Source organism: Myodes glareolus, chromosome 15 (genome assembly GCF_982192425.1).
Source record: "Myodes glareolus chromosome 15, mMyoGla1.1, whole genome shotgun sequence".
Classification (NCBI taxonomy): domain Eukaryota; kingdom Metazoa; phylum Chordata; class Mammalia; order Rodentia; family Cricetidae; genus Myodes; species Myodes glareolus.
In genome coordinates this window covers 72,617,977-72,634,056 of record NC_142040.1, presented here as the reverse complement: position 1 = coordinate 72,634,056, position 16,080 = coordinate 72,617,977, and the positions used below count along the sequence as shown (strand labels likewise).

At 38.5% G+C, this 16,080-nt stretch overlaps 1 protein-coding gene and 1 long non-coding RNA gene across 3 annotated transcripts; one reads left to right on the top strand and one right to left on the bottom strand.

Annotated features, from left to right (window-relative positions):
* Window positions 1–514: 514 nt before the first annotated feature.
* On the bottom strand, window positions 515–4,115 carry LOC148119725 (uncharacterized). 2 transcript variants are annotated; one of them, XR_015735020.1, is made up of 3 exons: window positions 2,393–4,115; window positions 1,452–1,565; window positions 515–1,083 (listed from the first exon to the last, which is right to left on the bottom strand). It is a non-coding gene; the product is annotated as an uncharacterized LOC148119725 (long non-coding RNA). The 2 variants fall into 2 exon arrangements; XR_015735021.1 differs by having other exon boundaries at window positions 515–1,565; window positions 2,393–3,578; window positions 3,670–4,115.
* A 38-nt stretch (window positions 4,116–4,153) lies between these two features.
* LOC146891533 (uncharacterized) lies at window positions 4,154–13,377 on the top strand. The gene is made up of 5 exons (XM_087896994.1): window positions 4,154–4,283; window positions 7,206–7,292; window positions 8,929–9,055; window positions 9,834–9,929; window positions 10,906–13,377. The coding sequence occupies exons 3-5, from the start codon at window positions 8,932–8,934 to the stop codon at window positions 12,504–12,506; spliced, it is 1,821 nt and encodes a 606-aa protein (XP_087753120.1). The 5' UTR covers window positions 4,154–4,283; window positions 7,206–7,292; window positions 8,929–8,931; the 3' UTR covers window positions 12,507–13,377.
* The last annotated feature ends 2,703 nt before the right edge of the window (window positions 13,378–16,080 follow it).

Below are 16,080 nucleotides of genomic sequence, written 5' to 3'. Positions count from 1 at the left end.
AATAATAGAAATGTTAAAATGAAGATAGGTGCTAAAAAGAAATCCTACACTTGCTCAGAATTGAGCATAATAAAAGGTTATTTATTTAGGGCTAGACTCACAGATCACAGTCCTCTACATGAACAGGGAATAGGAACCGAATACAGCAGCTGGAAGGGAGAGAGAACACGTGCTTTACATCAGCATTTATAGTATAAGAGGTCACACCCAGGTGGTTGGCTAACTTAAAAGTACTGGTTATAGGATTTCCAAAAGCACCTCTTTATTTTGTTTAAATACGAAAGTTCTAAGCTTGATACAAAAATATATAAAATAAAAACAAATAACAGGTATAAAAATGAGAATAACAACCAGCATAAACAATGTCAAGGAAAAAACGAGTGATAAATATTTCAATAATTATCCTATTCTGAGGTGTTTAAGACTTATAAATAACTTGGCGAAGTCATGAGAGGAAAGTGCAACTATATATATATATATATATATATATATATATATATAATATTTTTTGGTTATTTTCAAGATAGGGTTTCTCTGTAGCTTTGGAGTCTGTGCTGGAACTAGCTCTCTTAGACCAGGCTGGCCTCAAACTCAAAGAGATCCACCTGCCTTTGCCTCTCAAGTGCTGGGATTAAAGGCACAAGGCATGCACCATCACCTTTTGGCTTAACTATCTAATCTTCAATCCCATTAAAGACCGAGAAAGGGATTAATATTACTTGAGTAAGCAGAAACTGCAATCAAGCAACTTCTAAAATGTGCAACAAATGACAGAGACAACTGGCTAACTGCATAATCACCCAAAGTCTCATTTGCAATGTTGGAGCAACCAAGTTAGGATTAGGCCTAGAGTAACTGCAGACCATTATTAGTGGCAAGAAATTTTTCAAAACTGTCTTACCCTGTCTTGGCAAGATTTGATAGTCTTTTTTCTTGTATCCTGCTTGTCCTGTTCAGACATCATGCATTTTGTCAGTGGTTGATGCATGGGCAGTTCCTTGCCCAAAAGCCAGTTTTGCCAAGAAGAAAAGCTCCAATTGTAGTGTCTTTGGTACTCAACAGTCTCTCAGAAATAGGTTGGTGCTGATGATGAACAATCATGTCTCGTGTCAATAGAGCCCTAAGTTATTTAAATGCCCTATTCTACAACTCTTGGAAACGATTGAAGATTACCTATCTACGTAGTCTATAGGTATCTAAAATGTATGTCAAACATAAATGACTATTACTTATAATTCTTAATACCTATATAAATTAAATAGTAAGACTTGTAACAGGAGCAGTGGGTCACTTCCCGCTGCCCAGCTAGCTTTACCTGAAATATTTACACGAAAAACTGTATTCTTTTAAACACTGCCTGGCCCCTTAGTTCTAACCTCTTATTGGCTAACTCTTACATATCCTTTTAACCCATTTCTAATAATCTGTATCGCCACTTGACTGTGGCTTACCGACATGAGATTAACCAGCGTCCATCTCGGAGAGGAGAGCCATGGCGTCCGCGTGACTCTGCTTCTTTCTCCCAGCATTCTGTTCTGTCTACTCCGCCCATCTAAGCTGCTGTCCTATCAAAGGCCAAGGCAGTCTCTTTATTTGACCAATGAAAGTAACACATAGACAGAAGACCCACCTACTTCAAAGGCTTCATATTAGAACTTTAAACAATCTTCAAACAACTGTGCAACAAATTAGGACAATGACCTCCAAGTGTAAACAATGTATAAGTATGTTGATCAGAAGTAGGTGGGTATATTGCAATATGATAAATATATCCTAAAATTGTATCAATATACAAATGTCTTAAGCAGTGGTAAAAATATGCATGCATACAATATGACAAAATAATTTTGCCTAAGTATACAAATATTGTAGATGAAAATAGGAACTTATTTAATATAATTTAAGTTTGTATCAATATACAAGAATCTATACCAATGTAAATTGCCTATAACTGATAACTCACATTTATTCACTCTATTACTCACTGTTATTAGTGTGAGTAAACTCACACTAATGTATCCAATCCAATTTACCTTTTTTTTTCAAAGAGATCCCTGAGCCTACATAATTTCCACCCCAATCCCCAACCCTATACCAATTATAAACAACCCCTAAATGATGTTCCTAATTCCAAGGACAAACTTTGTCGGGATAGGGGATGACGTCTTCTAGAATTACTTCCAGCATCCATGGGTGTTATTCCTCTGCTGTGCCTTTAAGGACTAACCATGCCCACTCCCAGCCACTTCTGACCTTCCTCATCGCCAGCCATCTTAAATCTCTTCTGTTTTTCGTCTCCTGGCATGTGCACATGTGTTTTTCCTCTCTCTGTGTCCTCTTTTCTATTTCTACCTTTCTTTCTCTCCTTCCCCTTTAAGTAATAAATGTTTACCTCTATGTCTAGCCTTATGTCCATTTACTCTGCCATTCACAGCATCCAGCCGCCTGATTCTGCTGCTTGCCCGGGGAACCTGCACTGCTCTGGCGGCAGCCTCTGCCTGGCTTATAGGCCGCTGGGGGACCCCAACATCAACATATCTTTTTAAAGAACAATAATGGGGGTGAAGGTCTTTCTATGGGATCCTGTGAAAGTAAAATGAGCGTTAAGTTTCAAGATTACTGTGAGGTAATTGTAAATAATCCGTGAGTATTCGGTAGGGTTTTTCTGAAGTTCCTATTTTGAGTTCTGACCAGAACATTGTAGAAAAGTGCACCATTTCAGCCTACCAAGTTGGAACCATCTTGAGCAGCTGGTACCCAAAACAGGTCTTATAGTAGTGCTATCAGCATCATGACATCACATCAATCAGGTTGAGTTGATGTTGTGGGACACCCTCTTCTTACAGGAAACTTCAAAGATTACTGCAGGAAAATTCATTGTTCCTTGTGCAAAACTTAAACACTATCAGTACAGATATATATATTCAATGAAAGGTACAATAGAGACAAAAATAGGTATGAATAGAGTAAAATTTTTTCTAAATTTGTTCTTTCTGGGCCAAATGAGACAACCCCTGGTATGAGACAGAAACTCTGAATTTTTAGCAACATGATTGGATTTAAAGAAGGACAGAGCCATTGTCCAACTCCTAAGCCAGCCTGATTTTTAAGTGAGTCATGACTATTATTCTATTTAATATTCAGAGATACTTACCCTCAGATGACCTTTCCTCATAAGTGATAATTCTCTTTGCTTAGTGATCCTATCTGGATAATTACCTTTTTCTCTTTAGGCATCTAGATATCCAGGGTCTCTTGACTTTCCAAAGATCAGTATTTTCCTGCAAAGACAAGAACAGAACCCTGCCCCAACCCTTATAAGGTTTCCTTACCAGCTTGTCACCTCTGTAAATGAGCTGTTATTTCTCTTTTTCAAGAGATTTCTCTTTTTCAAACCATATTTTTATTAACAGTGATGGTGTCCATACCTTTTCTTCTGTTGAAACAAGAACAAAACCCCTTCCCCAACAATACCACATCTCCTGGCTTCCACTGTGAGGTCAACACATCTTTGAAATACGTCAGCTGATTTCATTCAGAAGACTTTTCTATTATCCAATGTCTCTCTGCTGTTGTTCCTTTCTCATTAGTGTTAAGAAAATTCATGGTTAATGAGTCATTATGTAATCTATTTTGGTTTTTTTCCCCCATCCCTTTCTGTTTGTTTACCATAGCCTTGGAGCTGTGATCCATGGGCCTCTGCTCTTAAGAGGCAGACACGAGGTGGCTCCCACCAAGCCTCTGCTGAGGATTCATTTCAAAATCGTAGCAGTGATTTTTCCCATGTGAGATACCTGTAATTGTCTCAAAGAAAAAAAGAGTAGAAATGAATATTTTACTCTGTAGTAAGTTTCTATGATAAGCATATCTTTGTGTGAAATCACAGTAACGTGACCAAAAATAACTAATATATGTAATAAGCATTACTGTAAGGTCTCCACTCATATCTAACCATCTTTGTTTGGAAGCTGAGGATTTTAATGCAGCCTGATTCGCGGCATGTGTCCCTCTAGCGGCAGAAATTGCACATTTCAAGTCAGCCTCTACCGGAAACTCAGTTGCATAGACTTATGGGAAATGTAGTCCAATTCATTGTGACCTCACAAGCAAGGAGGAAACTCAGTCGCCTTCTGAGTTCCTTCTATGCCTGTTCCAACCTCATTCGCTTACCTCCAGTTCGGAGTGAAGTTTCTTACTACCTTGCTCCGGTTGGATCTGTGAGCGTGGGTTGGTTTGGTGTGCAAGGCAGCCCAGCAGGTCTGAGGGATCGTGCAGGGGAGCCGGTAGGTCCTTCGTGGAAGGAGTGGGCACGGGGCCATGGGAAGCAGGAAGAAGCTCACTTTGGAGGTGCTGTTCGAACCTAGACTGCTCCACCGAGTCCCGCGCTTGGGACAGGGCGATGTGGTCGGTGCTGGGTCCCCTGCCACTCCAGTCCTCCCGGGTTCTTGCTCCCGGACTGGGTGAGTCAGCTGGCTGCTGGCTTCTGAGGCTGTGCCGGGAGCTCACTGTCCAGCTTCTCCTCGGAAGCCTGCTGCCACCAGCGGACTCACTCTGAATGGCTGTAGTTTCTCATTACACAAACTTTCTTTGTATTTACTGCTCTATTTGAAAACATGTATGGAAGACTAAAACTTGTTCTCGTTAATGAAGTATATTTTGCTAAGTTTTGCTACATAGTTTTGAGCACATGGAAGAATTGAATCATCTCTAAGGTGACTGACCATTAACTTGTATGTTTTAATTATCACAATTTATAATTAGTAGTTTCTATAAGATGAAGATTTTACAGTTTTATCCCTCTTAAGCTTGAGCCTTCAAATTTTGAATTGAAGATCTCTTAGCATTGAAGTAAAACTTTAAAATGCAGTTCTAGTTCATAAAGACAAAAATGCTAGTCATATTTCTTTAAGTTGGTTTCTGTTAGCCTGAGTAGACCTTAGGAATTTAGGCCTCACTTATACAACAGATCTTGTTTGTTTTAATTTAAAAATTTTAGAAGTCTAGTGTTAACAAAGAAATAAGTGGGTAAACTTATACTTAAACACATAAATTGTTAGACATACAACTCTCTGTCAGCTTTTTGTCAACTTGAATAATCATTATAACCTTAGGAATTTAATGGTATATAAAATCCATTCTAATCTAAAGTGTATTAGAGACCTGCTGTTGACAGTTTGGTCTATAAAAAATTACAATAAAACCTAAAGGGGGACAGTGTACTAGGAAGTTTGTAGGACTGCGTAGTTGGTTTTATACATCATAGTCATCTTAATCCAAATGATGGTGAAATCATACGGTGTGTGTTCTTCAATGTTTCTACAGATGACTTCTGAACACATGGTTGTTTTCATCCTGATGAGGTCATCAGTCCAGTTGGAAGCAAACCACGTCACAATATTTAAAAATTTCTATATTGCAGTGTTTTGTTATAGACCTATATTCCTGAACAAGAGTTGAATCATATGTGCAGTATACTGTAGTAATGATAATTTAATACTATTAGCATATTTTTACAAGCATCAAGCTAAATTTTTGTTATGGTTTTTTTCAAGATACCAATGAATTTATTAATCCTGAGATTAAGAATTTATACAGAAGAGACAGATATTTCTATGCTCCGTGTGCTAGTTTATACATGGGTTTAGTCAAAATATTCAATGGTTGGAAAATACTTAATCAAAGTTGATTGACAGTAGCAACTTTTGTTGTTGAGTGGTGCAATCCAGGAACGGGTGAAATATTTTCTGTGGGGTAGGCAGAATTTGTATATAAAATTTAGACCCCTTGGTTTTTTTTTCAGAAAGCCATATATAGAAGTATTAAACGTAATAACTATAAGATATTTAGATGTAATTAAAAAACCTATGGAGTATTTTTTTAAAATCTTTGGTAGGTATCCTTTGGATAGTGATTATCTTAGTTACGGTGTCTGTGCTGTGAGAAGACTCCACGACCATGACAGTTCCCATAAAGGAAAACATTTAATTGGGGTGAGCTTATATTTCAGACATTTTAGTCCATTATCGTCATGGTAAATGGCATGCAGGCAGACATGGTGCTGGAGAAGGAGCTGAGAGGTGTTGATCCTTAGGCTTGAGCATGTGAGACCTCAAAGCCTGACTCCACAGTGACACACTAACAGTGCCACACCTCTTAATACTGCCACTTCCCGTGGGCCAAGCATTCAACACAAGAATCCACGGGGGCCATACCTGCTCAAACCACCACAGTGATTATAGATCCTGAGTCAGATGATACTGCAACCTGCCAATTATTAGTACAGAACAAATATCCATCCTGCATTTTCTTTGTGGTGTGATAATCACTGAGGTTCTTTACCAACAAGGGACTGAATCTATAAACTACCCAACAGCAGTACTTAGGAAGCTAATAACCTGCTCTGTTTCAGGTGTTCTATTTCCTGATAGCAAAGTTTTCAGAAAGCTATTTAAAGAGCAGAGCCAAATCATTGGGAGTGATAGATTAGCATTTACTTGTTTTAAATAGCAGAAATTATAAATCTTTCCATTTTAGTTTATTTACTCTGAAAGTTAAGCCCTCATTTAATATAGATTTTCCAGAAGAGCAGAAGAAGAGAATATTATCCGTATATTCCAGGAGTAGTAGCTCAGGGAATTTAAACATTGTCAGCTTGGGTGTTTTATGTCCTAATTTAATGTTTTGCTACTAGAACGTTTAATTTTTCCCCATTTCAATTTAACCCCATGAATGGAATATTAACCAATCTCTATTGAGTTATTGCCATTATTCAGGGAAAATAAAATAAACTCACAAGAATCAGCAGATAAGAGCAACAAAATCTAAACAATGGGGCAGCCAAGTTGGCCTATGTTGTACTTGCAATGCCCTGTGAAACCTTTTTTAGACCCGGGGTGTTACAGAGGCTTCTCTCTCTATCCCAGTAGGAGAAAAGGCCACGTGGCCAGGGGACTTTGGCTTTCAATCAAATTGCTTAAAAAGACTAAACAAACATGGCTGGCCTGGAAGCCAAGCAACTAATTAATATATTGAGCCTTGCTGTGACCTCCCAAGATGTGTCCAGCAAGGGAAAAATGTTATTTTTTGTTTGCTTGTTTATTTTGTATGCATGTGTTTGTGTGTGCATTTTGTTTTGTTTTCTTTGACTCCCATTCTCGTTGTTTATACAAATGATTGACAAGGATTTTTTTCTTCTCCTCCATGAGGTTTTGTGATATTAGTTCTTATGAGAATACAGTGGAAGAGGTATTGCTCTGAATATTTCATCCCTCTGGATCTGGACAAATATTTCAGTCAGTGTATAAAACACTGTCACAGGGTCCTGAGAAGAACCTGTATTTCTCCCAGTCTCTCATTAAAGATCATGAACCCTTTAAGTGAGTCCTTTTTTCAGTTTGCCCGAATATCTACTGAAAGAAAAACTTCCTTAACTTCTCCTAGGACCAAGTCACACACTGTGTTTGTTCCTCTAAGCTTTATTGCTGGTATGGAAAGTGTCCACATGGAGTTAAGAATGAAACTTGGGCCAACACCACTTTAGCCAACACTGGTTCAATATTTCTTGAGTTTGACAAAGCAATTTATTTTCCTTACAAATTAAAACACAGTTAAACTTCAGGGAAGTATTCCATTAGAAAATTCTGACAGCAAAGCTTTAACCACATCTACGCTTGACCTCCTTTTCAATGTGCATCACTTTGGTGAGACACCTGTGACCTTTACCCTGAGAGTGGGTTCTTATTCACAGAGGAACAGAGGTCAAGGTAAAGGTGTAAGGAGGACTGGTTTGTAGTAAACATAAGCTTAGGTTTTATTGACTGAGAGTGCAAATTACATGGGATCACTTTCATAAGGATTGACTTTATTCACTGAGAGACAAAGCTCAGATTTAGGGTCTGGACGATGCCTGGGGTCTGGGGTGCTGTCAAGATTCAGGTGATGGATCCAAAAAGTAGGAGAAGATCTCCTCTGTGTAAGACAACATCCACTCCAGGCTTCCCAGTGAATAAGCATCAGTCGTTTCCTTCGAGCTGCACCTTCTGCATCATTCCCTTTGTCCTTTCATGAGGGCATCTGAGAAAGTTGAGGAAGTGTAAGTCCCCACAGCCACTGAACTTATTGCTAAATTGCCTAATTAGAAATTTGTTAAAAATACTTGTAATTCCATTTTGTCTACATTGTTCATTTATTGTTCTGCCTCTTGGTGGCAGAAACTCAAGTCCCTCGGTGCAGACATTTGCATCACTCTGTGCAGGCTCAGGAGACAAAGCTCAGCCCAGAGTTGCTGGATCAGATCTGCGTCCTCACTGTATATATCATTTGTGGTTGCTTATGGGCTGAGCAGTACCCTCTCCATCTCCATAGCTCTGTAATGTTAGAAATCTATGTTATGTTTGCTGTATTATAATATTAGCATGGGACAAAATTCTTATTTCATCTCAAGATTTTATTGTTTATTTATTCATGTTGTGTGCATGGTTGTAATGTTAGTGTCCTTGTATAAGGCATTGTCTGCTCCTCTGGAACTGGAGTTACAGACAGTTGTGAGCAGCCATGAGAATCCTGCCTCCTGAGAATCCACCCCAGGACCTTTGGAAGAGCAGTCAGTGCTTTTTACTTCTAAACCATCTCTCCATCCTGAACAGTCCTCTTCTGGAGATACACTCATTCTTGATTTTATGGTTCTTATGACTCAAATATCCCTTGGAGTTTCTAGGATCTTCTGCCATTCATTGTCCTTAATGATGAATCCTATGCAGCATCACAATACTACATCAGACTTGTTCAGGGATATTTTTACCTATATCAGAAGGGCTTCTAGTTCTCTTCTCACTCTTGGTGACCTTTATTATGCCTCCTGTTATTTGTGCTTTTATTGTTGTTTTAATTTGTAGAATACATAGTATTTATTCATTTTCTTCATTTCAGGAAATGGTGTCATTCAGTGATGTGGCCATTGATTTCTCTGCAGAGGAGTGTGAATGGCTGGACCCTGCTCAGTGGAATCTGTACAGGGATGTGATGTTGGAGAATTTCAGCAACCTTGTGTTCCTGGGTGTGTTGTCCCATTTTTAAATTGTTGCTGCCTTTTAAGCCCTGACTCTCCTAAGCAGGAACTGCAGCTGCAGCGTTATCAGCAGTGCCACAGGAGCTGCAGCCTGAGGGAATTCTGTTCCCTGCTGCACCGCCTCTTTGAAAGCTATGCAGGGAACTTACATAAATCTCTGTCCTCCTAAAGAACTCAATATTTGGAGGCTGAGGTGGACTTCCTCTCCTCAGACAGGCTGAACAGCAAATAGCTCACCTCCTCTCCCTGCTGTGTCCATGAAAAAGCTCTCATTCTTCTCCACACCCGGACTTAAAAGCCCTTCTCCACCTGGCTCCTTCCTACCTCTTCCAGTCAGCTCGTTGCTGACGCAACCTCCTGAGCACAGGTGAATTTTATTTAGTCAAACAAATGTAACATATCTTTCCATCCTTAATCAAATGTTCCAGGGGATGAACAAAATCAATGCACATTGAATATTCTACCACATGTGTGAGGGAAACTTCCATGATGAACTCTTAATTAACTGTCAGCATCAAACTTGATTTCTTTCTACAGTATCTCAAGGGAGCTTGTGCTTCCAACAATGAAACTTTTGGGGCAAATTTTAGGGAACTTAAGGAGAGTATTCATATGCCTTAGAATGATGGCCCCGTCAGGAAATTCATAAAGGACTAATTCTCTAAAATCATTGATGGTATCCTGTCCTTCTATATACATTCCTAGAGAGGACTTGTGATCCCCAGGAGAACACACTACTAATGATGTTCTCTTTTCCAATAAACAGGACTTATCTCCTCTAAGCCATACCTGGTCACATTTCTGGAGCAAGAACATGGACTTTCAGACATGAAGAGACTAGGAGCAGCTGCCATGGAAACAGGTGTGTAGAAATGAGGGGACAAAGGCCAGGGTGAGAGGCCAGAGATCCAGCAGAAAGCCAGGCTTTATCAGCAACATTAACTCACCATGTTGTGATGGACATACGGTTTAAAGGATTTCATTTGTATTCTGCTGTGAGAAGAGGATGTTCCTGGTGCTTTGATTCTGTCATGCTTTGTCCTTCTCCCATTAGGTCAGCTCATGTTTACAGTAACTGACTGAGCTCTGTAATTTCTATGTAAACACAGGGTTTTTTTTTATAAGTTGGTCAGTAGACCCTCATTCATGAGATGTGCATAAATCCTCCTGTCTTCAATCCTTAAAATATATTATTTAATATTGAAGTGCACAGTTTTCTACTTATTCAGTCAAATTTTCATACCTTTGGAAACTAAGCGTTTAGGATCTATATTAACTATTAAATGATGTGTCTTCCAACTTGGACTACTTTATACTTTGTGTTCATCTGGACATAAAGTTTCTATATGTATTTAAGTGTCTCATTTAAATTAGCATCATAGTTTTTCTTTTTACCTCTTTTTTTATTACTTTATAAATAATACCAATCAAAATTCCCACTTTCTCCCCTCCTTCCACTTCCCTCCCACTCCAACACAGAACTTCTCCCCCATACCCCTCCAGTTGTAAAAGAAGGCAAGGCACCTTGCACTGTGGGAAGTCACAGTTTTGTTTTCTTAATGATTGATGTTATGCCGTCCTTACATGTTTGACATAGATTAATATTAATTTGTTTCTATGTTCTATGTTGTTCTGGTCTTTGTCTTTCACTTCTAATTATGTAATTTCAACCTATTGTTGTGGTTTAATTAAGATGCACTGAATATATCTTTAGAATATTGAATGTAACAGTATTAATATTAAGAAATACAGGTCTGAGCCAATGTTTCTGTTTTTAAAAATAAACATAAATATAGAGAATTTGCTCAGGTTTCATTCATTTCTCAACTTTTACACAGCAGGAAACAAATACTCTACTGGCAAAGAATGTGGCAAAACTCTTCCTTGGAACTCACAACCTATTAGCCAACAGAAAGTTAATTTAAAAAAGAAGCCATATAAGTGTGAAGAATGTGCAAAGGCCTTCCATTGTCTGTCGTTACTTTGTGTACACAAGAGAATTCATACCGGAGAGAAACCCTACAAGTGTGAAGTATGTGGCAAGGCCTTCCATGGTCCATCGTTATTTTCAAAACACAAAATTGTTCATACAGGACAGAAACCATACAAGTGTGAAGTATGTGGCAAGGCCTTCCGCGCTCTATCGTTACTTTCAAAACACAAAATTCTTCATACAGGACAGAAACCATACAAGTGTGAAGTATGCGAGAAAGCCTTCTATTTTCTATCACAAGTTTCTCTACACAAAAGAATTCATACAGGAGAGAAACCCTACCAGTGTGGTGTATGTGGCAAGGCTTTCTGTGTTTCATCACAACTTTCTGTCCACAAGAGGATTCATAAGGAGGAGAAACCCTACAAGTGTGAAGCATGTGGCAAGGCCTTCTATATTCCATCACAACTTACTGTTCACAAGAGGATTCATACAGGAGAGACACCGTACAAGTGTGGTGTATGTGGCAAAGCTTTCTATATTTCATCACAATTTTCTGTACACAAGAGGATTCATAAGGAGGAGAAACCCTACAAGTGTGAAATTTGTGGGAAGGCCTTCTGTGTTCCATCCCAATTTTCTAAACACCAGAAAATTCATACAAGAGTCAAACCCTACAAGTGTGAAGTTTGTGGGAAGGCCTTCTATTTCCCATCACGACTTTCTGAACACCAGAGAATTCATACAGGAGTCAAACCCTACAAGTGTGAAGTGTGTGGGAAGGCCTTCTATTTACCATCACGACTTTCTGAACATAAGAGAATTCATACTGCAGAGAGATCCTTCAAGTGTGAAGTATGTGGCAAGGCCTTCAAAAGTAAATCAGTACTGTCTGCACACAGGAGGATTCATACAGGAGAGAAGCCCTACAAGTGTGAAGTGTGTGGCAAAGCCTACAGTCGGCGATCAGGGCTTTCTGTACATATGTGGATTCATATAGGAGAGAAACCCTACAAGTGTGAAGTATGTGGCAAGGCCTTCAGAAGTAAACCAGTACTGTCCGTACACAAGCGGATTCATACAGGAGAGAAACCCTACAGGTGTGAAGTGTGTGACAAAGCCTACAATAGTCAAACAGGACTTTTTGTGCACAAAAGGGTTCATACAGAAGAGAAACCCTACAAGTGTGAAGTATGTGGCAAGGCCTTCAAAAGTAAACCAGTACTGTTTGTACACAAGCGGATTCATACAGGAGAGAAACCCTACGAGTGTGAAGTGTGTGACAAAGCCTACAATAGTCAAACAGGGCTGTCTGTACACAAAAGGGTTCATACAGGAGAGAAACCCTTCAAGTGTGAATTATGTGACAAAGCCTACAAGAGTCGGTCAGGACTCTCGGCACACAAGAGTTTCCATACAGGAGAGAAACCCTACGAGTGTGAAGTATGTGGCAAAACCTTTAAAAGCCCATCAGCATTTTATACACACAAAAAAATTCATACGTGAGAGAAACCCTCCAAGTGTCAGGTATATGTCAAGGACTTCTATGTTCCATCACACGTTTCTGAACACTAGAACAGTCATACAGGAGTGAACCCCTTCAAGTGTCAAGTGTGTGACAAAGTTTTCTGTATTCCATCACAACTTTCTGTACACAAGAGGATTCATACAGAAGAGAAATCATACATGTGTTTAATGTATGGCACATTCTTCAATTATTCATCAGGACTACCTATATCCATGAGTATTCATACAGGAAAGAACCCTAAAACTAAGAAGTATGTGGCAACGTCTTCCACTTTCCATCATTACTTTCAGAACACAAGACATTCATATAGGAGAAAAACCCTACAAATATGAAACATGTGACAAGATCTTTAAAATGTCACAGATTCTTTCTGCTCATTTAATAATTCATTCTGTAAAGAAACTCCACTAGTTTGAAGAATGTGAAAAAGCCTTATATGTCATACCTAACTCAGCACAAATTCACTCATACTGGAACAAACCTTCCAAATCTGAAGAATGTGGAAAACTTTAACTATACCTGAATTCTTAAGGAACAGCAGACATTTCATTCTGGAGAGAAACCCTACAAGTGTAAAGACTGTGACAAAGAATTTAGAACTTTCGTAGCATGTTCTCGGTGCCATATTATTTACATCGGAGAGAAACATTGTCAGTGTGGAGAATGTCAAGACCTTTCAACCATCTTTGGTCTTAAACGACATCAAAGAATACACTTGTGAGAGAAACCCTGTGAAGATTGTGCCAAGTCTTTTGCACTTACTTAGAATTTGAAACACCTGATAATCCATGCTCAAGAGAAATGCTACTAGTGCCAAAAATGTTAAAAATAAATTTTTTTTTAATAATCTTTCAAGTGTTCAGATTGAGTTCAGATTGCAGTGAAATAATACAAATGTTCAAATGTTCACGAAATATTAACTTTTATACTTCTATATAACCTAAAATATATCAAAAATTATTCTGGATAGAAACCCTTCATATTGGGTTGACACTGTGGCATATCCTGCTGTGTATTTGTTGCTTTTATTGGCTGATTACTAAAGTTGTTTGGGTCCATGCCTTAGCAGCTTAACACTAGGCAGTAATTCCAAAAAAGTAGAGATCGTATTTAGCATCAAGGAGAAGCCAAGATGCCAGCAAAGGAGAAAGATACCAGAAAATTACCGGTAAAGCCACAGCCTCACAGATATGCATGGATTAATAGAGATGGCTTAATTTAATATTAGACTACAAATGTCAGTAGTGTCAAAAATCTGAAAAAACCTTTAATAAGGTTTCTACTCTTTCTCAAAACAAGCTAGTTCAAACTTATGTAAAATAATACAGATGTTAAAATGAAGATAGATGCTAAAAAGAAATCCCACACTTGTTTGGAATAACATAATGTATTGAGTATAATAAAGGAATAAAGGAATATTTATTTAGGGCTCGACTCACAGACCACAGTCCTCTGCACAAACAGGGAACAGGAACTGAATACAGCAGCTGGAAGAGAGAGGGAAAGCGTGCTTTACATCCGCATTTATAGTATAAGAGGTCATGCCCAGGTTGGGGAGGACATAATTTAAAGGCTACTGGCTGTAGGATTTCCAAATTACTTCTCCATTTTGTTTAAATATGAGAGTTCTAACCTTGTTACAAAATTATATACAATAAAAACAAACAACAGGTATAAAAATTAGAGTAACAACCAGCATAAAAAATGTCAAGGTGTAGAAGGAACAGCGGGATGCCGCCCGGCTAGCTTTACCCGAAATAATTACATGGAAACTGTATTCTCTTAATCACTGCCTGGCCCATTAGTTTAAGCCTCTTATTGGCTAATTCTCAAATCTTGCTTTAACCCATATTTAGTAATCTGTGTAGCACCACAAGGTGATGGCTTACCCTGAAATAACCTAACCTGTGTCTGTCATGGTGACTGCCTGCCCCTGCTTTCTTTCTCCCACAATTCTGTTCTGTCTACTCTACCTATCTAAGCTGCTGTCCTATCAAAGGCCGAGGCAGTTTCTTTATTAACCAATGAAAGTAACACATAGACAGATGACCCTCCTCATGAATCAGGAACCCTGAAAGACCATTTCACCTTTAGGCAAGTTCAGCAGTTCTCTCTCTGTGGGTTCTTCATGCCCAGTTTATGCAACAGTCTAGGCAAGAGAAGTTTCTTGCCCAAATGGCTATCAAACTTCATAAGGAGCCTCGTCAATGCCTATCTTCCTCTTGAAGTAGATTGGTGCTGCCAGGAGCAGATGTGTCTCATTTTCATGAAAAGCCCTAAGTTATTAAAATATTAAATGCCATATTCTGTAGTCTTTGAAAGATATGAACAATGCCTATCTGAAATATATCTATGCACATCTAGAAAATCCAACTAACATGATTACAAGCTTGACTATTATTGATGATTATACATTAACAACCTATACCTCCTAATTATACATTACATTTTTAAAATGAACTACACAATCACAATACCTTAATCAAAATCAGAAATACATATAACAAAATTGACCTTAAAATCCATACCAATGCAAATTATTCACATCTATATCATATCCCTCTTTAAATGTATAAGAACATTTATAAACAATATCTAGGAATATGGACATAGTTATTTCTCTCCAAACTTCTTTCTGCTGGATAGGGGCACTGTTAATTAGGTCTTTCACAGTAAAACCTGTGTGCTAGGTTCATCTCAGTTGGCAGTTGAATGAAGTAAATTTTTGAGGGTGTTCACAGCAACCTTTCAGGAGGATGTGGTCTGTCATACCATATTGGGATAGAGCAATCCACAGGGTCTCATCCTCTGTGAAAACAAAAGAAGAATCTCTTTTCCAAAGTATCATATCCTTAGATCCAAATTCTGAAGTCATAATACCCTTATAATAATATATATGGTGGTTTAGCCTAGCAGCCATACATAGGAATATCTCTCTGTATTTAGCTTCTTCACAGTCAAAAAATTGAAAGAAAACACAATATAAATAATCCAGACTCTCTGAATTTTCCATTTTTACGTGGCTAATTTTTATTTATTTCTTTTAATCTATAACTATCTGTACTGTCTCTTTAAAGACTTTACCCTTTTTTATAGGCATTAACTTTATTCTCTATATTCTTTTTCTTCTCTCCCAAGCCTAGGTATGTCTAACACTATGACCCATTTAAAGGTCTTTTATGTCTGAATTTGTTCTATTGTGAATCTGTAATTTTTTTTTATTCAGGAACATTTCTTAAAACGTTACGCAATTCTTAAAAACTTAAGTTGTGCTATGTAGAGGTAATACGGTACCGCCTGTTTACTGCCAGTCTAAACCTTAATTGCACTGTTATTAGGATAATCACGATAGTTCCTGCCTGAGACCAGCACAGTTCAGCATGGTAGAGCAGAGCAGCTCCTGCCTCAGAGTCTTTTGGTGCACCTGAGCCGTGCACAGTTCCAGGCACACAGCAGTCCACAATGCCATCAAGCAAGCCGTAGCACTTTATTTCAAATGCTCTATTCAAAAGCTCTGTCTCCTACAGGAGCCAGACAGAGATCGCAATGGCG